The 27,245-nt window shown below is 37.1% G+C and overlaps 1 protein-coding gene across 3 annotated transcripts in view; it reads left to right on the forward strand.

Annotated features, from left to right (window-relative positions):
- The window catches only part of SCAPER (S-phase cyclin A associated protein in the ER), a 537,506-nt gene that overhangs the window by 368,976 nt on the left and 141,285 nt on the right, over positions 1–27,245 (forward strand). For all 3 annotated transcript variants that reach the window (XM_032267297.1, XM_032267296.1, XM_032267298.1), the window contains one exon: positions 21,397–21,520. In XM_032267297.1, the coding sequence (XP_032123188.1) occupies positions 21,397–21,520 (124 nt within the window). The remainder of the gene's footprint in view (positions 1–21,396; positions 21,521–27,245) is intronic.

The raw sequence follows: 27,245 nt of genomic DNA on the forward strand, positions 1-27,245 counted from the left end.
CATTTTGTTTATGCCTCAAAAGGCTTTATAGAGATGGTTACAGTTGACAGCTGTTGTACCACTAATAAGATTAAAGAAATTAGTTGTGTCAACTTTAATCTGCTATTTAACACTGCAAACCACCTGGGGTCTTCTCCAGAGGCAACGTGTTTAATTGTGAATTTAAAATTACATAACCAGATCCTACTTAAGAACATGTCTACAGACTTACTAATCATAGTTGTTTTGTTATTAACAAATTCATGTTAACCGGAAAAGTAATGCTCTAGCTCTAGAGTTTAAAATTAATGAACTAATTTGTTGCTCACCCTACGTTTTTAAATGTATTATTGTAATCTTTGAAACATAGCACTTTCTCAGTCATAGGCTAATTTGAGGAAATACAGAAAGTCTAATTAGGTTGATGTTTAAAATATATATGATTTCCTTTCTAAAGTTAGAATGTCTCTGTGGAATAATTAAATTGCCTATCCTATTTGTACCGAATTCACCAATTAAATAAAAACCCTTGAAACAGCACATCTAGTTGAAGATTTCATACTCCTTACTCTGAAGCATCATTATAATTAGGAAAATAGTTTAATTTAAACATTAATTTAGGTCTTATTAAAATGTTATATTTTATGATATGAAAGGCAGAGAAATAATCATTTGTGATTGTTATATTGACTTGATACAAACTCAGGTTTGTGATGCATATAATTTATATCCCCCAGTGAAGATTAATTGTCAGAAAATATTGTTAGCATCCCTTAAGGACCCCTGTCTGGAGCTGGTTTGCTATTGCAGCATGGTAGTTCTCCCCACTATCCCCACCCACTCTGAGTGTTCCGGCCTCGGAAAGAATGAGCCGAGAGACAGGGAAGGCAGTGTAGGTAGTGTAGGTTTTCAGTAGTCATCACAGTACCAGTAGGAGAAATTTTCCCCCTTCATCCACATCTCACACTGATCCAAATATCCATCCCATTGTCTGCTGCAAAAAAACCACTCTCAGATTGTGTTACAAGTCTGACTTCTCTGTGGTCATGAAAATGTCAAAAGTGAATAATCTCTTCAGTTTTAAAGAGATTTTAAATCCTTCTTTACATTTTAAAATTTTCTGTCCCCAGATTTTTAGCTGAGAGGACATTTTCTTATTATCTGTCCCCAAGTTTCTTGCTGAGAGGACATTTTCTTATTAACCAATACTTACTTATCTAATTGCACTAATTTAATATCTTCTAGATTTATTATTGAAACGATAACATTAAAAGTATTTCCATATATGCAAGTCCATATATATAACTTGTAACAAATACATTTTTCATGTCAAATACTATTTTTCTCTATTTCTGTTTAATATATTTTATTCTGATCATTAGTATATATTTAAAATATGTTTGGTGCAACAGACCCAATGAGCATAACTAAAATGAGACGCCTTTGGAAAAATTTTCACCCTTGCCACAATAAATAAATTTATAAACATCATTAAATAGCAATTTTTTCCTCTTTATAAGCACTCCATGTTGTTTTGTAATTTAAAATTCATTGTTTGATAATATATATATTTACTAGTAATTCTACTTTCTGTGGAGATGAACTAGGACATATGCCTGGTATATCATTTGTTCTTGAAAATGGGATCTGGTTTTGCTCATTTTAAAATTTTAAAAATCATAAACCTTCCGCATGTTTTCTTAGCTGAGAAGTGTGATTTCTTTACTTCTTTGGGGAGAGGAAGAAAGTATTATAGCTATTAATTCCATCAATCAGGGTATATTTTTATGTTGCTGCTGCAAATACATCACAGAATAAAACAGTTAATAAATGTGCAAATGATTTGAATAGGCACTTCACCAAATGAGATAGAAAGATGCCAAGTAAGCACATGAAGAGATTCTCAACATCATTAGGAAATGCACATTAAAACTACAGTGAGATACTTCAACATGTCAATTAGAATTGCTTAAAAAACAGGACAAGCCAGGCACAGTGGCAAATGCCTGTAATCCCAGCTACTTGCGTGGCTGAGGCATGAGAATTGCTTGAACACAGGAGGCGGAGGTTGCAGCGAGACAAGATCACACCACTGCACTCCAGCCTGGGCAACAGAACGAGACTGTCCCAAAATAAATAAATAAATAAATAAATAACAATAATACCAAGTGCTGGAGAGCATACACAGAAAAGTTGAAATTACATATACTACTTGTGGGAATGCAAAATGATATAGCCACTTTGGAAACAGTATGTAAATTTCTCAAAAAGTTAAACATATACTTAGTGTATGGTCCAGCAATCCCACTCCTAGGTGGTTACCTCAAAGAAATAAAAATATATGTTTTCACATATATTTTTATATGTATGTATTTATATCATTTATAACTATAAATGAATTTTATGGATGTTTTATGCATAATTACCGAAAAGTCAAAATAATCCAAATATTCTTCAAGGGGTGAAGGAATATACAAACTGTGGTACGTCTATGCAGTGACATACTATTCGGCAATAAATGTAACAGCAATCTTGAGAATGAAAAACAAAGCTGGAGTCATAACAGTTCCTGATTTCAAAATATACAAAGCTACAGTAATTAAAACAGCATTGTACTGGCATAAAGACAGGCATATGGACCAATGGAACAGAACAGAGAGTCCAGGAATCTGTGTATATACAGTCAACTGATATATTTTTTTTAACTAGAAATTATTCTTTATTGATTAAATCACCAGAAATTTTCTGATTTAAGATTTAACATCTTAGTGACGACCAAGGCTGGGGCTCTAAGGCTCTCCCTGCCTCTTCCAGTCCTTAACAGAGTTTAAAGAGAGAGACATCATTAACACAGACCAACTCAGGTGGAGTCAACTGATCTTTGATGAGATCAATACACAACACAGAGAGGATAGTCTTCAACTTCAACAAACGGTGTTGAGAAAACTGGATAGTCACATGCAAAAGAATGAAATTAGATCCTTATCTTATACCACAACACAAGAATCAACTGAAAATGGAGTGAAGACTCAAACATAAGACCTGAAATTCTAGAATTCATGAAAGAAGACTTAGGGGAAAACCTTCATAATATTGATCTTGATATTTAGATAGTACACCAAACACAGACAACAAAAGCAAAAACAAACAGTGGGTCTACATTAAACTAAAAAGCTTTGGCACATCAAAGGAAACAATCAATAGAATGAAAAGGCAGTCTACAGAATGGGAAACTATTTGCAAACCATGTATCAGAGAATGGGTTAAGTTCAAAATATGTAAGAAATTCTTACAACTCAATAACAAAAATATTAATTAAAAAATAGAGAAAGGACTTAAATAGATACTTCTCCAAAGAAGACATACAAATGGCCAACAGGTATATGAAAAGATGCTAAATGTCCCTAACTGTCAGAGGAATGCAATTCAAAACCACAATGAAATAGCACTCACACCCATTAGGGTGGTCATTATCAAAACAACAAAAGACGATGTGGAGAAATTGGAACCCTTGTACACTCTTGGTTGGAATGCAAAATGGTACAGCCACTATGGAAAACAGTATAGAGGTTCCTCGAAAAACTAAAAATAGGTATGATCCAGCAGTTGCACTTCTGGGTATTCATCCAAAAGAATTAAAATTAGAATCTCAAAGAGATATTAGCACTTCTGTATTTATTGCAGCACTATTTTCAGTGGTGAAGAGGTGGAAACAACCTAAATGTCTATTGACATTGAGATGAGTAGACAAAGAAAATGTATATACATACTATGGAATATCACTTAGCCTTAAAGGAGAAGGAAATCCTGCAATATGTGACATAATGTTTGAACCATGAAGACACTACACTGAGTAAAAAAAGCCAGTCACACAAGGACAACTACTGCATGATTTCGTTTATATAAGGTGTCTAAAATATTTAAATTCACAGAAGCAGAGAGCAGAACTATGGTTGGCAGGAGCAGGAGACGGGAAAACGGTTGGCAGGAGCAGGAGACGGGAAAACGGAGTTGCTGATCAACAGGCATAAAGTTTCAGTAATGAAAGATGAATAAATGCCAGAGATGTGTTCTACAACACTTTGCCTAAAGTTAACAATACTGCATTATACACTTAAAAATCCGCCGTGGGTAGATCTCATATTAAGTGCTTTTACCACAATAAAAGAAATATAAAATTTTTAAAGAGGGACAAACAACTGATTCATGCAGCAACATAGATGCTCTCAAATATATTGTGCTAAGTGAGAGAAGCCAGACCTGAAGTCTACGTGTGGCACAGTTCCATGTATATGACATTCTGAAAAGGACAAAACTACAGGAATAGAAAACAAGGGTTGGGAGAGGAGTTAACTAGAAAGAAGACAGCAAGGGGAGTTTAGGGAGGCGAGAGATTGACTGTATCTTTATTGTAGTGGTGGTTTCACAACTGAATGCATTTGTTCAAACTCTTTACACTAAGGAAAGGGTGAATGTTAATTGTGTATAAATTGTACTTAAATTTTAAAAATTATATAATATAACAAAAGAGCAAAAATAGTATTAGGTTGGTGCAAAAATAATTGCAGTTTTTTTCTTTTAATGCTGGAACTGCAATTACTTTTGCACCAACCTCATGTATGATTTATAAAGGGAAGAATTAATGTAATATCAGATTTTTTAATATCAATGCTTTATTTCACAAGAAGAGTAACTCTTTAATACACCCTCAAAAAGAATATATGTGCCAAGAACTTCATATCCAACAAAACTGACCCTCTTTTATAAAAGGCAAGATGTACTGTTATCAGGATGAAACATGTGAGACCTGAGGGAATATTGGTTCCGCAAGCCCTTCCTAAGGAACCTACTAGAGAGAACAAGCTTCAGACAAACAAATGACTGCAGATACATTGACATAAGTACTTGTAGTGAGTGCAAAATAAGTATACTTATAGTTCTAAAACTAAAGACGATCGAAGGAGAAAGTATAGTATGAAATGACATGTTCTGACAATGTAACTAGTATAATGACAAAAAACTGGGAGTGGAGACTGAGTATGCCCTATGCCAAAACATTTCCAACTGTTTTCAGTGATCATTATTGGTAGTGGTACTATTAATACTGTCATTATGAAACCGTTATGTATTGTAATGTAGCATAAAGCAAATTAAATATTCTATATGACTGCAGGTATTCAAATTTTATCATCCTGTGTGCCCTTGAGCACCAGGATTCTCCATGTGAAAGAAAAGAGAACTGTTATATAAAAGATATTAAAGAAAAAAATTCTTTAGTGTAGAGTTTGAATCTGAAATATTATTAAAAATTCAGAAGTTATTTTATCTTGGGGGTGGGAGAATGGGAATGGGGAGAGGTCCCTAGATCTATTCATTCTAAAGGTCTAGAAACAGTGACCAGCCCAGTAGTATTGAGAATCTGTAGGGCAAGATCATAGATTTGAAGTATTATTTCCCATCATATTAAATCAGGATTACAGGCTGATTACATATATGGGGCAGGAAATGACCCTCAAACCTCTTATCATCCCAACTAGATCAAAGTTCTCAAAGGCTAGTAGAATTCAGTCAAAGGATAAAGATACCAAGGACCTAAAATGGAACAAAAAAATCTCTGATATGAATAAGAATTGCAGGAGATTAAAACCTATCAAATACATCAAAATCCTTCAGTTTTTTTTTCAATTAACGGACTTTATTAGTTTTAGATTTACAGAAAAATTGAGCAGAATGTACAGAGTTCCCATGTATTTCCTCTTCCCATCCTGTCCTCAGTTTATCCTATTCTTGAAATCTTGCATTGGTGTTGTATACTTTTGGTTGATAAACCAATATTGATATGTTGTTACTAACTGAGGTCCATAGTTTACATTAGGTTCACTCTTTGCCTTTTACAGTTCCATGGGGTTGACAACTGCATAATGTTGTGTATCTACCAATTTAATATCATTCAGAACAGTTTTACTACCCCAAAACTTCATTGTGCTCCACATATTCATTCCTCCCCACCCACCCAACCCCTGGAAACCACTGACTGTTTTTTAAACTTTTAAGCTCAGGGGTACATGTGTGGGTTTGTTACATAGGTAAATATGTGTCATGGGGTTTGTAGTACAAATTATTTTATAATGTAGGTGTTAGGCCTAGTCCCTATTCATTTTCTTTTCCTGACCCTCTTCCTCTTTCCAACCTCCACTCTCCAATGGGCCCCAGTGTGTGTTGTTCCCCTCTATGTGTCCATGTGTTCTCATTAATTAGCTCCCACTTATAAGTAAGAATATGTGGTTTTTAGTTTTCTGTTCCTGTGCTAGTTTGCTAAGGTAATGGCCTCCAGCTCCATCCATATCCCTGCAAAGGACATGATCTTGTTCTTTTTAATGGCTGCATAGTAATCCATGATGTATATGTACCAAATTTTCTTTATTCAATCAATCATGGATGGGCATTTAGGTTGATTCCATGTCTTTGCTATTGTAAACAGTACTGCAGTGAACATTTGCATGCATGTGTCTTTCTAATAGACCAATATATATTCCTTTGGGTATATATCCAGTAGTGGGAATGCTGGGTTGGATGTTATTTCTGTCTTTAGGTCTTTGAGGAATCTCCACATTATCTTCCACAATGGCTGAACTAATTTACACTCCCACCAAGAGTGTATAGGCATTGCATTTTCTCCACAATCTTGTCAGACTCTGTTATTTTTTGGCTTTTTAATCATAGCCATTCTGACTGGTATAAGATGTTACCTCACTGTGGTTTGATTTGATCAGTGATATGGAGCTTTCTTTCCTGATTGTTGGCCGCATGTATGTCATCTTTAGAAAAGGGTCTGTTATGTTCTTTGCCCACTTTGTATTGTTTTTCTTTTTTCCTTATCAATTTGTTTAAGTTCCTTATGGATGGATGTTAGACCTTTTTGGATGCATAGTTTGCAAAAATTTTCTCCCATTCTGTAGGTTATCCATTTACACTATTGAGTTTTTTTTTGCTGTACAGGATCTCTCTAGTTTATTTAGATGCTATTTGTCAGTTTTTGCTCTTGCTGCAATTGCTTTTGGCATCTTTGCCGTGAAATCTTTGCCCATGCCTGTGTCCTGAATGGTATTGCCTAGGTTGTCTTCCAGGGTTTATTTTTTAATAGTTTTTGGTTTTACATTTAAGTCTTTAATCCATCTTGAGTTAATTTTTATATATGGCATAAGGAAGGGGTCCAGCTTCAGTCTTAAGCATATGGCTAGCCAGTTACCCCAGCACCATTTATTGAATAGGGGCTCTTTTCCTCATTGCTTATTTTTGTCATGTATGTCAAAGATTAGATGGTTGTAGGTATGCTGCCTTATATCCAGGCTCTTTATTGTGTACCACTGGTTTACGTATCTGTTTTTGTACCAACACCATGCTGCTTTGGCTACTGTAGCCCTGTAGTATAGTTTAAAGTCGAGTAGCATGATCCCTCCACTCTTGTTCCCTTTGCTTAGGATTGCCTTGGCTACTGAGACTTTTTTTTTGTTTTTGTTCCTTATGAATTTTAAAATAGGTTTTTCTAGTTCTGTAAAGAATGTCAATAGTAATTTAATGGGAATAGTATTGAATCCATAAATTGCTTTGGGCAGTAGGGCCATTTTAACAATATTCAGTCTTCCTATGCATGGGCATAGAATATTTTTCCATTTATTGGGATCATCTCTGATTTCTTTAAGCAGTGTTTTGTAGTTCTCCTTGTAGGGATCTTTTACCTCCCTAGTTAGCTGTATTCTTAGGTATTTTATTATTTTTGTGGTAATTGCAAATGGGAGTACGTTCCTGATTTGGCTCTCAGATTGACTGCTGTTGGTGATGTTTGCACACTGATTTTATATCCTGAGACTTCGCTGAAGTTGTCGGCTCAAGAAGTTTTTGGGATAAGACTGTGGGGTTTTCCAGATATAGGATCATGTTATCTGCAAACCAGATAGTTGAACTTCCTCTTTTCCTATTTGAATGCCCTTTACTTCTCTTTCTTGCCTGATTGCCTGGCCAGCACTTTCAATTCTATGTTGATAGGAGTGGCAAGAGAGAACATCCTTGTCTTGTGGCAGTTTTCAAGGGGAACACTTCCGGCTTTTGCCCATTTAGCATGATGGCTGTGGGTTTGTCATAGATGGCTCTTATTATTTTGGGGTATGTTTCTTCAGTACCTAGCTTATTGAGAGTTTTTAACATGACTGAATGTTGAATTTTATCAGAAGCCTTTTCTGCATCTGTGTAGGTAATCATGTGGTTTTTGTCTTTCATTCTGTTTATGTGATGAATCACATTTATTGATTTGCATATGTTGAACCAACCTTGCATCCTGGGAATGAGGCCTACTTGATTGTGGTGGATAAGCTTTTTGATGTGCTGCTGGATTCGATTTGCCAGTATTTTGTTGAGGATTTTTGCATCAATGTTTATCAGGGATATTGGCCTGAAGTTTTCTTTCTTAGTTGTATCTCTGGCAGATTTTGGTATCAGGATGATGCTAGCCTCATAGAACAAGTTAGTCCCTCCTCAAATGTTTGGAATAGTTTCAATAGGAATAGTGCCAGCTCTTCTTTGTACATCTGGTAGAATTCAGCTGTGTCTCCCTCTGGACCTGGACATGTATACACCATGGAATACTATGCAGCCATAAAATGGATGAGTTCATGTCCTCTGCAGGGACATGGATGAAGCTGGAAACCATCATTCTCAGCAAACTGACACAAGAACAGAAAACCAAACATGACATGTTCTCACTCATAAGTGGATGTTGAACAATGAGAACACATGGATACAGGGAGAGTAACATCATACACCGGGGCCTATGAGGGGGTGAGGGGTAGATGAAGGGATAGCAAGGGGGAGGAGGGATAAGGAGGGATAACATTAGGAGAAATACCTAATGTTGATGACAGGGTAATGGAAGTTGCAAACCACCATGGCACATGCATACCTATGTAACAAACCTGCGTGTTCTGCACATGTACCCCATAACTTAAAGTATAATAAAAATGAAAAATAAATAAATAGAAATAAAATCAATTTATCAGTATCAACAGAGTAACTAGCTTGGATTTTGATTGAGACTGCATTGATCAAGTCAGGAAGAACTGACTTCTTAACATTATTGAGTCTTCCTATCCATGAATATGGAATATCTTTCCATTTATTTAGATCTTTAATTTCTTCCATCAGAGTTTTATGGTTTCCCTTATATAAAATAATGAGGATATGTACATATTTATTAGATTTATACTTAAGTATTTCTTTTTTTGGTGCTAATTTAAATGGTACCATGTTTTTAACTTCAAATTTGAATTCATCGTTGCTGTTACATAAGAAAGCAGTTGACTTTTATCAGGGTTGTGTCCTACAGCTTTGCTTTAATTGCTTATTTGTTCCAGGAGACTTTTTGTCGAATCTTTGGAACTTTCTACATAGACAGTCGTATTGTCTTCAAATAAGTAAAGTTTTACTTCTTCCTTCCCAATCTGTGTACCTTTTATTTCTTTTTCTTATCTTACTGTGCATAAGAGTGGTGAAAGAGGACTTACTTAACCTTCTCTCAAAAAGATCTAGTTTTTCACCATTAAATATGATGCTGGCTTTAGTTTCTTATAGATGTTCTTTAATAATTCATGAGTTTTTAATGATATTTAAAATAAAACTAAAAAACTAACTTGTTATTTTCTAAGTCTGACAGGGAACCAATTATGTTGATAACTGGAAAAATAAAAGGAAAATCTCGAACATTTATGTGGAACTGCACCACTAGGCAATCAAATAAATGAAGGGACGTGTCTCCTTATAAATTATTTCGTCCAACAAATTGAAACAAAATAAAAGAATTTGAATATCACAGTTTTTTACCCATTAAAGAATGAATCCATGATAAATTAATGGCTCTAGGCATTGATCATCAGTGGCTGCTAACCTGAAAAAACCGAGTGACATTCAGATATTATGTGACTCCTGATTAAAGAACTCCACCACCTATAGTCTTGTCAAAAGAGGTCAAACCTGAATCTGATCAAGCCTCCGATCCAGCTTCCAATTTTCAGGAAATGCTGAAGGAAAAGGAACATTTGAACTTCACCATGTGTATACAGGCAGCAAAATTGTAAAGAAAATAGAGGAACTTGGGGGAACTTCACAAATTAAAAGAGCTGTAAAAGACATATCCAGACATATTTTTTGCCTAGGTGGCTCATGCCTGTAATCTCAGCACTTTGGGAGGTTGAGGCACATGGATCACAAGGTCAGGAGATCGAGACCACCCTGGCCAACATGGTGAAACCCCATCTCTACTAAAATACAAAAAATTAGCCAGGCGTGGTAGCTCGTGCCTGTAGTCCCAGCTACTCTGGATGCTGAGGCAGGGGAATCACTTGAACCCGGGAGGCAGTGATTGCAGTGAGCCAAGATCACTCTACTGCACTCCAGTGTGGCAACAGACTGAGACTCCATCTCAAAAAAAAAAGGACATATCCAGGCATATTTTTAAAAGGCTTTGTAAAAAGTAGATAAGACTAACCCTGGATGCACAGTGTGGGAGATACACACTTAGGTGATAAAAGCCTAATAAAATGCAAGGAAGTGATCGCTGTAAATGTCAGAATTGCAGCTACTTTGCAGAGAAGGAGAGGCTATAATTGGGATGAGGAAAAATGTTTGCGGGGCTTCTTAGTAACAAAATTCTGGACCTGGGTGGTGATTTTAAGGGTGTTTTCCTTATAACAATTAACTGAGCTATACTTTTGTTTGTGTAATTTTCTGTATCCATGTTTTATTTCATTGAAAATGTTTTTTTAACAAAAAAAGATTATATATGTATATATGCAGCTTGAGGTCAGGCCAGGGAGCTAATTATTTTCATTGTTTCCTTTTGCGCTTAGCTTAGTGGCTAGACATACATAGGTGCTCAGTAAACAGTGGTTGAATGAATAGTCATATAATCCCATCGTAATTCAGCTCTCTTTTACACAGAGTCAGTAAGTTACGTCTCCTCTCAAATCTGCTTACAGTGAAAAGCTTAATAAAATAACTTTTATAAGTTTTAATCTTGCCTTCCAGCATATTTATAAAGTAGTTTAGTCACAGTCTAATTTTTGAAGTTCTAAAATAATTTTCCTTCTTTATAAACCCACTTCAAAACTTTTAGATACTTCACAATGTTTTCTGCTGGGTCCAAACGTTATTCCTGATAGCTACAAAAAATAAAACCTTTCTTTGGTGCTGAGAATAAACTTGACTGGCTGAGAATAAATGTTCATGATTAAATGAGCACTAAAAAGTAGAACAGTGGAGAATGAGATTAATTAATGTATTCTGCAGTTGTACATTCTTGTATGTTTGAAACAAGGAGGACAGTCGTCCGTCCCTTAGATATCTGTGTGGTCAGCCAAACTCTGTACTGCACGGTATGAAGGCTCCACACAGAATGAATCAGACAAAGATCTTGCCTAGAAGCAACTTAGGCTGGCTTTGTAACAGAATACAGTTTTCAGTGGTTTGACCCAAGACTCAGTTTCAGCCTCTAGAGTTGACATGTGCTTTCAGGTGGGGCACTCCTGCAGGGCCAGGCCTAGATGGCACATCTCATTCTGTGAGAAGGCCACTCACTTAGTGGGTTCACTTAAGGCATTAGACTTCTAAGCACAGTTAGATCTCTCTGGTTTCCCATAATTCTTTTTAATTAAATCTAATGAAATTACTTTGGAGCTTTATAAAATAAAGCATAATTTGAGAGTGACTAGATACATATAAACCGTTTGCTATTTATTAAATCCTTAGTGCAAACCAAAGGTATTCAGTAAATTACATATGTACTGGGGCTCGGGTGTTAAATTTGTCTCTCCCTTTCCTAAGGAATTGGAAACCTCCAGGTCTGGGTGTTCTGGTCCAATCTAGATAGTTTTCCTGAGTCAAATGCTGTATCAACTGCTAATCGTCTTCTTTGTTTTGCAAGGCTCTGTCCTTTTACATTTATCTGCATCAGGCCAGTTCCTTTCTTCCTTGAGGGCAAAATGATAATTGATAAAAACAGCACGTTTCTCTTTGCAGCCATATTTATGTGATCCTAGTACTTGCTGCCTGTACTTGGCGCAGAATTTTATTATGCCAGAACTTAAAGCCATTCTCTCTCCCCCATGTAGATTTTGTGAAATTGCCTTTGGCAGTTGTTTAAAAATGGTTGTTCTCTTGACCCAGGTGTATGACAATGGATTTTGGTGAACAGCTTTTTTTTTTTTTTTTTTTAAAGTCTTAACCACTGCAAACTGCACAAGAATATAAACTATGAACTTTCTCACTTATATTATTAAACCTTCCTACATGGCAACTCCCTGGAGCTTTTCTGTTTAACTATTTTATAATGTCTTAGGTGTGTACTACACTTGTATTCTATTACTGTCCTTTTTCTGTGTCCTGAACTTATTGTCAAAAGACCCAATTTTATGATGCTTTTCCTGTCCTCTGTTTTTTCAGTGGAAACATTTTCAGTGAGAAGACTTACACAAAAATTCACTCACATATTCATGATTTTTTGGAGCAGAAAGCCTTTATCTCAAACCCCCCAACCACAGTGTACTTTCGACAGGATGGACAATAAGATTTTAATGTCTTCTCAAAAGATACTTTGAAAATCTGGTGCCTTCTGTTTGATGTTAAAAAGTGCTTCTAGTCATTTGAGTTTAAAATTACAGGGAAAGCTGCTTGACTAGACCACCCAGGCTGGGTTCAAAGAAGTGATCTTTCCAAGACAGGTACTCTTCAAATAGAGGTTGTCTTTCAAACAAGTTTTACTGAATGGACAAGTTTTTCCTGACCCTGAGTTTTTGGGTCCCCTCCTCCTCTTTTTTTCTCATCAGAAAGTGGTTTCTTTGTGAAAGTTTCTTGGGAGAGTTTTGTGAACATAAGATTGTAGAGATACACATTCCACGCTTTACTAGTAAATGATTTTTCTATATAATGTAAAGCACAGAGGGCGTTAGGACATTAGTCCCATACTGTGTATTGTTTGTTTACGTCTGGTGATAATCCACAAAGGATTTGAAGCAAGTACTGGGAATTACATTGAATTAAACAAATAGAAATTAAAAGTAAAGGTCATATAAATATAGTTCAAAACCAAAGGGAAAACAGGATAAACTGTAGAGTTGTAATATTCCACACGTTATTCTTAATACCCCCAAATATTTGTGAAAGGCTTTAGAGATCTGCAATTTTATATATTAACCTGACTATAAAGCCACAATACACAAAACAATGTGAAATAGACACAAAGATAGATAGTTATCAATTAGAGTATGATAAAGATGGCATTTCAAACCAGTGGAGAAAGGAGGGTTTATTTAATACTTCTTCATGGGAAAAATTAATTCAGTCTCCGGTCTCACACAACACATCAAAATAAATTCTAAGTGAATCAACAGTGAATTAGAAAACCAAAAAATTAACGTGCACGTGATAATTCAAGAAAAATAAATACAAATGGCTAGAAGGTGATACAAATGAATAATTACCTCATCTCATAGTGAGAGTGAGAAAGAACTCTTAAAGCATAAAAGGAAAAGCAGGAAAAAGAAAACTACAAAAATTGTTAGACTACCTAGAATTGTTTAGTCTTAATACATTAAAAAAGCTTTAAAAGATGAAAACCTCCTCTACAAATTTTAAAATAGCAAGCTAGAACAATTAACAAAAAGATAATGATAAATAGCAACTTTATTTTGAAGAAAAGTAATAAAGTAAATGTCTGCCTTTTCCCTTATCCCCAAATCAAGTTTATATTGTGAATTTAAATGCAAAGTTCATAAAGGTACCAGAAGTAAATTTAAAAGAATATTTTTATAATATTGAAGTGGAATGGCCTTTCTGAGTCTGACAGAAATCTCAGATTTCCTAAAGGAAAAGTTTGGCAGATTGTATAAAATAAAAATCAGAAAGTTCTTTATGACAAAAAAAAAAAATTAAGATAGCAATAAACTGGCAAAGTTATTTTAAAAATATGACCAAATGGGTTAACATCTATATTATCAGCAAAGAGCCTTATAAATAAATTTTTGAAAACACATCCCAATAGAAAATAGGTAGAAGGCACATGTGATAATGCAAGAAAATGTGAATAGACACAGCAAGTAAACACTGAAAAAAAATCTCTAATCATACTGATAATAAAATAAATACAACCTTTAAAACATCAATTCATTTAGCTGTCAAATTGGTAAATATTTGTTCTAATGAGATTATTTAATGTTAGCGAAAGCATGGAAAAAAATCTTTTTCTGGGAATATAAATCTATTTACACTTTGTTGGGGGGTGCTTTAAATTTGGTAATGTCTATCAAAAGCCTTCATAAAATGGTCATATTCTTTGACGCAGATTATCATTATTGAAAATCTATCCTAGGAAAGCAGGCAGAGCGGTACAGAATGATTTGCTCAGCAGCTGTGGTAAACGGGGGTTGTGCTGTTAACCTGCACAGCATATCAACCATCGCCCTGTGTTTGCAGAATTCCCGAGCATGTAAGGTGGCTCTCCCACTATAGAACCTGAGAATGCCAAGTATTTGCTTCCCAGTCTTTATTGTGTCTAAGACACAGGAATGTGACTAAGGTTTTACAGTCCAACATACGCACACCAGACTTTTACTCTCAAGGCAATGAAGTAAAGAAGCAAAGACATCTCAAACTGTATTCTTTGGAGAGTTTTAGGCAGCTGTATCTAGTGTTCAGAGTCGCAATGTTAGTTCAGTCTGTCTCATATGGTGCCCAGCGTTTTTTTTGTTTGTTTGTTTTTTTCAGCAGACCAATTTGGTGTTGTGTTCTTCAGTTATTAGTTCTAGAAGTGTAACTTCTGTACCTAAGTTTTCCAAATTCTATTATATACACAGTAGCCTGTCAATTAATTTTCTTTCTATTTAAATCAACCTGAGTTTCCCCCACCCAACACTGTGGCTTGCAACTAAGAATTCTGGCTGTATTAAAACAGCTTTATTTATAACTTTGAAAATTGGACAGAAGAGTAAGAGATAATTGAAGTAAATTTTTATATCCATAGGATGAGACACTGTTTAGCTTTTAAAGACCATGCAGTATTTCTCAGTTTAGTATTTTAATCAGCGAAAGAACTTAGTATAAGACATTAGGTACTTAGAAAATTCTTGGAAGGCTGGGTGTGTTGGCTAACGCCTATAATCCCAACACTTTGGGAGGCCTAAGTGGAAGGAAAGATCACATGAGGCCAGGAGGTCAAGACCAGCATGGGCAACATAGTGAGACTCTGTCTCTACCAAAAGAAAAAAAAATAGCTAGGTGTGGTGGTGTGCACCTGTAGACCCAGCTACTCTGGAGGCTGAAGTGGGAGGATCACTTGAGCCTAGGAGTTTGAGGCTGCAGTGAACTATGATCATGCCACTGCCACTGTGCTCCAGCCTGAGTAACAGAACAAGACCTCATCTCCAAAAAAAAAAAAAAAAAAAGAAAAGAAAAATTGTTGTAAGATCTCTAGATTGACTCCTAAAGCAATACCCAAACAAATTCACAGGGGTGCTATTCCCCCTGAGGCCAAATACAAGTTAGGAAGGAAAGAAGCTAATGCCACACAACAACTATTTATACCCAAGAAACCACAGAATGTGTACCTGAAGCTACACATGAGAAATTAGCACAACTTATCCCACTGATTTTTGACACCCAGGAAGCTAGAAAATGGACCCTGGAATGCTGCTGCAGGAAAGCCTCATATTTCCAAACCTTGCTAATAACAGCTAATAACACTCAGGTTCAACCTCCAATTTTATAGGGTACTGTTTGTGTAGGGGAGAATTAAACGCTTGTGTATGCAGATTGTCTCTGGAAGGATATGTAAACCAGCAACCATGATGATTTCTAAGATGAGGCTGGGGGACGTGAGTAAGAGGGAGAAGCTTTTCCTAGTACACCTTTTTTTGTTTTTGTTTGTTTTTTGAGCAAACGTCCTGGGAAGTTTATTTGGCTTTTTGTTTGTTTGTTTAAGGACTTCAACTTTTTAGAGCAGTTTGAGGTTCACAGAAAAACTGAATGGAAGGTAGAGAGATTTCCCACATACCTTCACCCCAACACATGTACAGCCTCCTCCATCATCAACATCCCCACCAGACTGGTACATTTGTTACAGCTGATGAGCCTATATTGGCACATCATTTCCACCCATAGTTTACACCAGGGTGTCGTACATCCTATGGGTCTTGACAAATGTGTAGTAACACGTATCCCTCATTATAATGTCATAAGAGCAGTAGTTTCACTGCCCAAAAAAATCCTCTGTGCTTTGCTTATTCATCCATTTTTCTCCCAAACCATTGATCTCTTTACTGTCTCCATAGTTTTGCCTTTTTTAGAATGTCATATAGTTAGAATTATACAGTATGTAGCCTTTTAAAATTGGCTTCACTTAGTAATAAACATTTAAGTTTCTTCCATGTCTTTTCTTTTTTAAAATTTTTTTATTATACTTTAAGTTCTGGGGTACACGTGCAGATCATGCAGGATTGTTACGTGGATATACGCATGCCATGAGCTTTGCTGCATCCATTCCCCGTCATCCGCATTAGGTGTTTCTCCTATTGCTATTCCTCCCCAATTCCCCCACCCCCTGCTATCCCTTTCCTAGCTCCCCAACCCTCCAGCAGACCCGAGTGTGTGATGTTCCCCCCTCTCCGTGTCCATGTGTTCTCATTGTTCAACACCCACTTATGAGTGAGAACGTGTGGAGTATGCCCTTTTTCGGGGGGTGGGGAGGCATATTGTACTGTGGGTATCGTCACCTATTCAAAAAGTTAGCGAGTTAAATTTTACCTGTATCTTAGCTCAGTAGTTTTCACTATATTCTGAGGGAACACACCCCCAGGCCTCTAAGGAAGCTTTCAAGGGTCTTTGAAAGGGGAGAGCAGGGTAGGTCCCTGGGTCTTCAAATTCTGCTTCAGCCAGAGCAACTCTGATTCTATCTGATCTTTGGTTCAAGTTTGAGTAAGATTAAGTTTGAAGAAAGTGTTTTCCTGCTCTTCTTAAAAATTAAGAGCTGGCTGGCTGTGGTGGCTCATGCCTATAATAGTCCCAGCACTTTGGGAGGCTGAGGCAGGTGTATCACCTGAGGTCAGGAGTTCGAGACCAGCCTGGCCAGCATTGCGATAAAAATGCAAAAATTAGCCGGGTGTGGTGGTGTGCACCTGTAATCCCAGCTACTTGGGAGGCTGAGCCAGAAGAATCACTTGAACCTGAGAGGTGGAGTTTGCAGTGATCCAAGATTATGCCACTGCACTTCAGACTGGGCAACAGAGTGAGACTCTGACTTAAAAAAAAAAAAATAAACACTAGTGTTATAGAAGAATATTAGATGTCATGGAGAACTGTTCATTATTATATATTAAGAAATGGGAAATGGAATAAAAAATAAATGTAAATTTATTTACAAGAATAGGAAAAAGACTAGAAGTACAAATGCCAAATTTAATCTTCATAGCATTTTACTATTTCTTTGTCGTTCTCTTTCCCAAATTTATGACAGTAATTTTTTAAATTATTTTTATCAGCATAAATACACATTATTTTTTAATTAAATAGAAACATACTCTTGAAAATTTAGATATGTTATCAAATAAATGAAATGCTGCTGGTTGACATCTGTGAAGAATTTGCTAGATGAAACCTCCAACTGATATGTCAGAAATGTGTTAGATGTGAGTCAAAGTATTTTTTTTTTCATTACTCAGGGAAATTCGTTGAGGCCGGAAACAGGTGAGTCTCCTTCTGGCTCCCATCAACTTAGTCCTTTCAATATTTATGTCAGTATACCGTGAAAAAATTTGGGAAGAAATGTTTTACTAACCTGGAAATAAGCACCTGTAGCATGCTTTCCTTATTCATAAAGTATGATAAGATTAATAACCCAAATAATAGCCTAATATCCTTAATAAGGGCTACCATTTATTAAGTGCTTATGTGCCAGGCACTGTCGTAAGTACTTTACATCTATTATTTCAATTCTTATGACAGCCACATGAAGTTTACATATTCCAGTTTTATAGGTGAAAAATAGATGTGATTATATGAAATTAGTAACGTGCTACAATCTTGAATGGTAGAAATAGGATTCTAACCTAAGTATATCTTACTCAAGTGTCTCAAGTCTCAACCAGTATAGTGTACTGTACCCTTTTTTCGAGAACCTATCAGTTATGTGAAGCAATATACAACTATATCACATGATTACAAGTATGACAAGGGCTGTCTTCACCATCTCTCTCCCACTAGAGCATCAGCTCCATAAGGACAGAGAACTTGCCTGTCTTATTCACCTAGCACAATACCTGGAACATCATAGGAACTTAAATATTTGTTGAATGAACAAATAACTCTGGCTGCACATCAAAATTGCCCATAAAGATTCTGAAACATGCAGATGTCGGGAGCCTACCTCATCTCCCAACTAGCATCACCAAGGGAAGAATTCAGGCAAGCATATGTTTTTAAAGATCTACAGGTATCAGGCATGATGGCTTACACCTGTAATCTCAGCACTTTGGGAGGCTGAGATGGGTGGATCACGTGAGGCCAGGAGTTCGACACCAGCCTGGTGGTCAACATGAAGAAACCCATATCTACTAAAAATAAAAATTCAGTGGGTGTGGTGGCACACGCCTGTAATCCCAGCTCCTCAGGAGGTTGAGCTGGGAGAATAGCTTGAACCCAGGAGGCAGAGGTTGCAGTAAGCCCAGATTGTTGTACATCACGCCAGCCTGGGTAACAGAATGAGAACCTGTCAGAAAAAAAAAAAGAAGAAGAAGGAAACTACAGATGATTCCAATGCTTAGTCAAGATACAGAAACCCCTGTCCTAGAGCAGTGGTTCTCTAACTTTAATATGTGGCAGAATTACCTGCAGAACTTGTTAAAATTCCCAGAGCTTCTATTTACCTGGTCTGGGGTAGAGCTTGAGAATTTGCATTTCTTACAAGTTCCCAGGTGATACTGATACTGCTGGTCTGTGAATCACATGTTTAAGAACTACTGTTCTAGAGACTTGGTTGTATGGGACTAAATCAGAATATTTTTACCTAGAACTTTAAGCAAGAGATTTAGTCAGACAAGCCAAAATAAACACTGGGCACTCAGGCAATGCAGGTTTTAGTCACAGTGTTCAAAACATCCAGGAATCTGTCGTGCCTATTGAGCATGTTGCTCTAAAAGTTTCTTTGAACAATTGTGTATCATTTTTTTCTAAGCCAAACTATATCCAGCATTATTAAAGATACTTTCCATAAATAATCAGGGTATTTCAGGCAGAACATGGGCAGATAATAGTTAACAGTATACAACAACTTTCAAACTCCCTTCTTCAATGGACTACCAGAATTAGAAAGCCACCATAAAACCCAGTTAAGCCTTCATTTGATGCTCTGAATAGGGAAAGTTTAGAGTGAGGGTTGACATTTCACATTTAGCATGTTGTTTAACAGCTTTTCATGAGCCGACCCTGACTTCCAATAAATGAAATAAAACCGGCAGAATTTACCTGAAAATCCACAATCGAGAAATGGAACCTCTACTCTTTTGGGGGGCTTCATCTCAGTGGCACCACTAGAAAGTCTGATTGCCTGACACACTGGTAACCAATTACTGGCGGTGGTGGAGAGTCAAGGCCCAGCAAGTGTCTGGGTTTGAGAGTTAAGTCTGTGTTGAAGATGGCAGGGGAGAAGAGGACATAACAACAAAATTTTTTTTCATGCCACAAGGGATTTGTGCCCAGGTGGCAACATGTGTCAAAGTCATGGAATCCCTCTGCCTTGGAGTCAAGAGGAAATCTCTCAAAATGGGAAGGGAAAGGTGTTTTCCCCACATCAATCCAGTGTCAGAGACATTCTATTAGTGACCTATGACCCTTCCCCAAAATACAGCAATAAAGTGTTCTGTGTGCTAACAACATAGCTTAAAAAAAAGTAAAACAAGGCTAGGAATGGTGGCTCATGCCTGTAATCCCAGCACTTTGGGAAGCCGAAGCGGGTGGATCACTTGAGGTCAGGAGCTTCAAGACCAGCCTGTACAACATGATAAAACTCTGTCTCTACTAAAAATACAACAGATTAGCCAGACATGGTGGCAGCCACCTGTAATCCTAGCTACTGGGGAGGCTAAGTCAGGAGAATCGCTTGAACTCAGGAGGCAGAGGTTGCAGTGAGCCAAGATAGTGCCATTGCACTCCAGCCTGGGCAACAAGAACAAAACTCCATCTCAAAAAAAAAAAAAGGTAAAACAAATTCTGCATTTTTATAAAACTTGATAAAAATAGTATTTCAAACTATATAGTCACGAGAAGTGCACAGTTAGCAAAAATGCACACATTTCACTTGGCATCTCCAGCACCTTCAGCTTTCTGTGCCTGGTCTGTTTTGGCATCTCCATTTTCTTCAGGGTTATTTCCCTCCCTGCCAGTGTCAGCATTTTCCTTTCTTCCTTTGGGTACCTCCTCTCTCTCTCCTTTGCCGGGGCCTTTTTAGGGTTGGGCCCTGGCTTTGGAGGAGCAGGTTTAGCAGACAAGCTTGCGGATCTTCTCTGGTTTGTTCTTCACCGTGGCTCTACCTCCTGTAGCATCCCCTTCAGCTTTTTCTTGGGCGTGGCGGTGATGCGGCAGGACGTAGACCATGGATGCAGGAATGCAGCAGCTTGCAGACTTTGGTTGGGCTGCGGTTGTTCTTGCCCCTTCTTCACATTGCTCAGGCTCTTGGGGCTTTATAGGTTTTTCAGCATATTTTTTTTAACACCCTAGAGAAAAACATTTCTTTGATCGGTTCAACCTTAAACTGTTTGGGCCCACACAGGCCAGTTTTTACGCTCTGGGAAAGATGTCCTAATCTGCTCAGGCACTCATCCATATCCCACCTGCAAGCAGTGTGGTGTCCACTCCCTAGAACTCCGTGGGTCTTGTCCTACGTGGACAGCCCCCAGTTTCTCCTCATGGTGCTCTCTTCTTCCATGATCATCCTTATCTGGGACCAGGAGATCTGGCAACAGGAGCTTTGATGGAGCCTTCTTCTTTTTTTTTCCTGGTTATTATTTCAAGAACCAGAGTCCCTGGATGATATCTAGTCTTAGGGTATTAAGAAACTATTATAGACTAGTAAATATGTTACCATTATCTGCAACTAATAGAAATTAGAAAGAGTTATTAGGTATCAATGAACACTGGGCTTTGGGTGAAAATTGTAAGCTTCTATATCTAGCTGATGGGCCTTGTAACTAATAGTATTTGGCTTGGTTTTTTAGAGTGACGTCCATCTCATGCCTGTTGCTTTCGTGCCATTCATTTTATGTATTTTTAATTGTTTAAAGAAGAGCTGCTCGGGTTTTATAAATGGTGTTTTTCTCCTTCTGTTAGGTCTCTCTGCAATGCAATCAATGTTTACAACCTCACCTGCAATAACTGTTCAGAAAACTGCACTGATGTTCTGTTTAGTAACAAGATTACCTTCTTAATGGACCTCCTGATACACCAGTTGACGGTATGTAATATTATTGCTTTGAGTTAGAAGCAGTTAAGGTTAGAGAAATAGTCCCTGTGGAGAAAACGAAAAGAATTCAACTTATTTACTCTCCAGATGAAAAAAAAATAAAGAAAGTGAAGATGACTATGAGAATAAAATAGAGACTGGCAGACAAACTTATTAATAATTTGAAATTTTTATACTAGATTCTTTTAAGTTCTGATATTTAATGGATAATAGGCTTGTAACACTCGCTAAGGTTACAAATTTACACAGTTAGATTTAGGCTTTGGAATCAGTTGGATGTAAAGCCAAACCTCTAAATCCACAGGAATGAGTACTGTAGAAGGGAAGAACGTTAAGAAAGCCTCAAAACCTCTCTTCCCAGGTTAAGCTAAAAGGGTCAGTTTAAGAGAACTTTTTGATGGATATTTAGATTATTTTAGAAAAGAAACTCCTCTGTTAGAAAGGGGAAAACTTGTTATATTGTTGAAATGGGAACAAGCAGCCAATTGTCACCTTCAATTTTACTTCAGTTCACAGATGTTGAAAGAGGTAAGCTCAGTATAATAGCCAAAGGGTTAAGTATGTCAACTGCAGTTGCCAGGAGTTTCCTGGTGAAGTTTCTAAGCCCCTGAGGTATTGGCACAAAATAGCTCTCAAGCTGCAAGTTTATAACAGGAGATTTATTTTTCAGAACCAATTTACTTGTATTCAGCATATAGTCTAATAACTCTTCCTTAAACTACAAGCTTTCGCCTCTATCTGGTTAATTCCCGTGCATTTTGCAATCCTTAACCAAGGCTTAATAGTATCTTTTTCATGAAATCTTCCCAGCCTGACTCTTTCCCCAAATCCAGGTTAAGTATACTTCTTATGTGATCTTAGGCATTATTTCTCTGATAGACTTGATCAAATTGAACTGTATTTAACTATTTTCTTGTCAATTTCCCAAACTAGCCATAAAATCAAAGAGGACAGGAAGTAAGTTATCACTATCTCTAAGATTCTAACACAGGACCTGGCACTTAGTAGATTCAGTACACCATTGTATGTATGTGTGAGAGAATAAATGAATTTTGATACATTGCAAGCGGAAAATCAGAAATTGAATCATGAAGCCCTTACAGTCAGATATATTGACATTAAGAGGGAATAGCAGTAAGGGAAAGCAAACAAAAATACAGATCTGGAACTGTTGCACAGTTCAACAATGGCTTTTATACTGAGTCATCAATCAAAGGCTACGTTATATATGATTCTGTCTAAAAAATAAAGCATTAAAATATTAGTAAGATATTTTAGCAAAATAAATTCTATCAGAAATATTTGAAAGGCAGCACAAGAAGAAAAGATAACGTTTGTTGTGTGACTTATATCCCAGGCATTTTAATATATATTGCTTCATTTAATTTTGAAAACAGCATCTTAAAGTCAGTATTACTATTCCATTTCACGGATGAGGAAACTTAAGTCCCAGAGAGGTTGACTTGCCCAAAGCTACATAGATATTAAGTCAGAAAACTAAGAATCAGACCTAGGTGTGTGAAATCCAAGTTCAGGACATTCTGCACAATAACTGACTAATATTTTTCAAAAACGTCAATGTCGTGAAAGACAAGGAAAAAGTGAGGAACTGTCACAGAATGGAGGAGACTAAGGAGACATAACAATTAAATGTCAGGTGTGATCCTGGACCAGAAAAAGGACAGCCATAGGAAAACTGGGAAATTCAAATAAGATTATAAAATAGTCGGTTTTATCAGCTCAATGTTAATTTCTTCCTCTCAATTATCATACTATGTTTTTGTAAGTTGTTAACAGTAAGAGACACTGGATTAAGAAATTCTCTAGTTTTGCAACATACTTGTTTACTTAAAATTATTTGAAAACAAGAATGAATAAAAACTTCATGCTCTCCTATCATTCCATACTGCATCATCTGGAAGAATTTACTCTGTGAAGCTTATTGTGTTGGTGCTGGAAGAAGAGACATCACTCTGAACAGAACAAGTAATGAAAGAGAATGGCATTTGAAATGGGAGGGAATGAACAAGAAAACTTAAAGAATCTTGGCTCTGCTTATGCTATACATGCCATACGTCATAATATAGATTACATATTGTCTTAGTCCAGGCTGCTATTAAAAAATACCATAGACTTTGGGGCTTGTAAACAAGAACAATGTATTTCTCACATTCTGTAGTCCGGAAGTTCAAGATCAGGGTACCAGCATAGGTTATGGTGAGGGCCCTCTTCCAGGTTTCAAACTGCTGACTTCTCACTTTATGCTCAGATGGTGAAAAGAGACCGAGCTAATTCTCTGGCCTCTTTTTATTAAGGGCACTAATCCCATTCATGAGGATTCCACCCTTATGACCAAATTACCTCCCACAGGCCCCATCTCCAGATATCATCACATTAAGCATTCTATTTCAACATTTTAAGTTGGGAGGGACACAGCATTCAGACTCTAGTACATATGGTAAACGATAGGATGGCAACTTGTATAGAGTTCTGTGGGAGCACAGAGAAAGATATTCAGTAATCCTGCCTGGGACATCACACAGGAAGGACATTTGAGTTAGTTCTCAGCTCCTCATACTAGCTATTGTTAAGTACTAACCATGTGCCAGGAGCTGGTAAGTACCTTGATCCTCTTCTTCTTCTTTGAAAGCCCTAGTTCCCTTTGAATCTTGCTTGTAACCCAAGGTTTCCTGACCTCAGAAAAGCTTTTAATCTCAATGGAATTGACCACATTCTGTGTTTATTCTTCCCATGAATTTTGCTCAGTTTGGAACTGGGATCCTGGGATATTAGCTTGCCAAACACATTTTATCCTTTTTATCCTTACACATGGCACTTTCTGGGTTTTATCATTCCTTTTGCGCTCTTTATTGTGTCACCATCAATTCTTACTGTTGCTGTGACTGGGTTTATGGCAGTGAGTAAAGGAGGATGTGTTTCCTGGTTTGGGTGGTTGGTGATGGTGATTTTTATGTTTCCAAAAATCACTTGAGCGTATTTTCATTTTTCTTGCTAACTGGTTTTAATGTACATGTAACTGAAATATGGACCACTAACTTGTTAGTTTCCTTTAAATAAGGGATTTAAAAATAGTTGTCAACACATTTGCAAACAAGAATAGAAAAAAGCATAAAAGAAGCTAATTAGTTATTTACAAGACAACTGATTATCATCAGGTTCTTCCGTCTTTCTAGTTGTTTAGCAAACCCAGATGGCTTAGGAGACATTTTTCTTCAAGCCACTTGGAGTGTGCTTTGGCACTCTTGTATTTCATTTTAATTACTATTTGCAAAGCATTGTACAGATGCCTAGGTTAGAGAGGTGAATTGGACACAGTTCTGTGACTCTAGAAGCCCACAGTTAAGGAAGGAAGAAATTGCATACACAAATACTAATGGCTATAAAAACCTCTGAGAAGTTCTGTAATGTTATCAGAACTACAAAGTAACCTAGACAACCTAGTAGTGTACCTAGCACATAATAGGTGCTTGTTCAATGTTTGATGAACGAATGAATAAATTCTAACTTGGGGAATTGGGAAGATTAGGGGGAAGAAGTCTAATTTTATTATACCTTGAGTACTTTGAACCCAAGAGTTCAAAGCTATAGTGGACCATGATTGTGCCACCTCACTTCAGGCTGGGCCACAGAGTGAGATCCTGTCTTTAAAAAAGAAAAAGACACCCAATTCTCAGCTTCTCTGGGAGGGAGAGAGATGAGTATAGCATGTATACAATATCCCAGCTTTTTGGAAGGCTGCCTGAGAGACTGCTATCTATCTTGCCTGACCTGGGTGCTGATAGGAGGCTAGCATACTTTGGATGCTGCTGAGAACAACAGAGAGCAGGGAGGCTTGCTGATGTAAAACTAGAGAACATGCCACGTGTATTAGTCTGTTCTCGCACTGCTACAAGGAACTACCTGAGACTGGGTAATTTATAAAGAAAAGAGGTTTAATTGAATCACAGTTCTACAGGCTGTACAGGAAGCATGGCCGGGGTGGGCATTGAGAAACTTAGAATCATGGCAGAAGAAAAAGGGGAAGCAGGCACATCTTACATGGCTGGAGAAGGAGGAAGAGAGTGAAGGAGGAGATGCTGCATGCTTTTAAACAACCAGATCTTGTGAAAACTCACTGTCACAAGAACAGCAAGGGAGAAATCTGTCCCCATGACCCAATCACCTCCCACTAGGCCCTCCTCTATCACTGAAGGTTTCAATTCAAAATGACCTTTGGGCAGGGACACAAATCCAAACCATATCACAGTGCTAAAGACAGATACCAGAGGAAGGAAGAGAATATGATCACTTGAATAAGAAAGCACCAAGTATCTCTGGTTGAGAAATTGCATACATAGGCCTAGAGAAGTTGTATCCTCCCCCGCCACCCTACAAAGTTTTCAGAGGCCCCCAGAATCCCTAGCTGAGCTGATTAGTGAGGGTTTTCCACACTACAAAAGCCAGTTCATAAAGACTGGGAGAGGTGGCTGTTTTGTCAAGTGCACAGATCCCAACAAAACTTTGAAGACATAGGAAGAAACGTGGAAACATGGCCCAAAGAAAGGAGCAAAATAGATCTTCACAAACCAATCCTAAAGAATCAAAGACATATGAATTAACTGACAAAGGATTCAAAATAACCCTCATAAAGATGTTCTGTGAGCTCAAGGTAGCAATGCATGAGCAAAATGAGAATATCAGCGAGATAGAAAATACAAAAAAAAAAAAAAAACCCGACAAGTTTTGGAACTGAAGAATACAATAACTGCACTGAAAGATTCACAATAGGGATTCAGCAGCAGACTTCATCTAGCAGAAGAAAGAAACAGCAAACTCAAGACAAGTCATTTGAAGTTATCCACCCAGAGGAACAAAAAGAAAAAAAAAAGAGAGACTGATGAAAGCCTAAGGAATTTGTGGCATGCCATCAAGCCAACCCATATACCATTATGGAAAGTTCACAAGAAGAAGAGAGAAAGAAATGGGCAGAAAGTTTACTTAAATAATAGCCAAAAACTTCCCAAATCGGAAAGAAAATGGACATCCAGATTCAAGAAGCCTAAAGGATCCCAAATAAGATCAGCATAAAGAAACACACACAAGACACATTATAATAAAATTGTCAAACTCTCAAAGACAGTAAGAGAATTTTGAAAGCAGCAAGAGAAATGTGACTTGTCATATACTAGGGAACACACATAAGAATATCAACATATTTATCAGCAGAAACACTGCAGGCCAGAAGGGAGTGGAAGGATATATTCAAAGTGCCAATCAACTGATCTTTGACAAGATTACCAGGAATACACAGCAGGAAAAGGATAGTCTTCAATAAACTGTAGTGGGAAAACTGGATATCCACATGCATAAATATGATATTGGACCCTTATCTTACATCATACACAAAATTAAACTCAAAACTGATTAAACACTTAAGTGTAAGACTTGATCTAAGAAAAAACCTCCAAATTAAAACATAGGGGGAAAACCCTCATAACATTGATCTTGACAGTGATTTATTGGACATGACACCAAAGCAGGGCAACAAAAGCCAAAAATAGATCAAAGAGACTACGTTCAACTAAAAAGCTTCTGCATCAGAGGAAACAATCAAAAGTGCAAAAAGGCAGCCTACAAAATGAAAGCGAATATTTATAAATCATATATCTGATAAAGGGGTGCTACGGGCTGAATGTTTGTGTCCCCAGAATTCATA

Source organism: Sapajus apella, unplaced genomic scaffold, assembly GCF_009761245.1.
Source record: "Sapajus apella isolate SASKATOON/1434 unplaced genomic scaffold, GSC_monkey_1.0 scaffold168, whole genome shotgun sequence".
NCBI classification, from domain to species: Eukaryota; Metazoa; Chordata; class Mammalia; order Primates; family Cebidae; genus Sapajus; species Sapajus apella.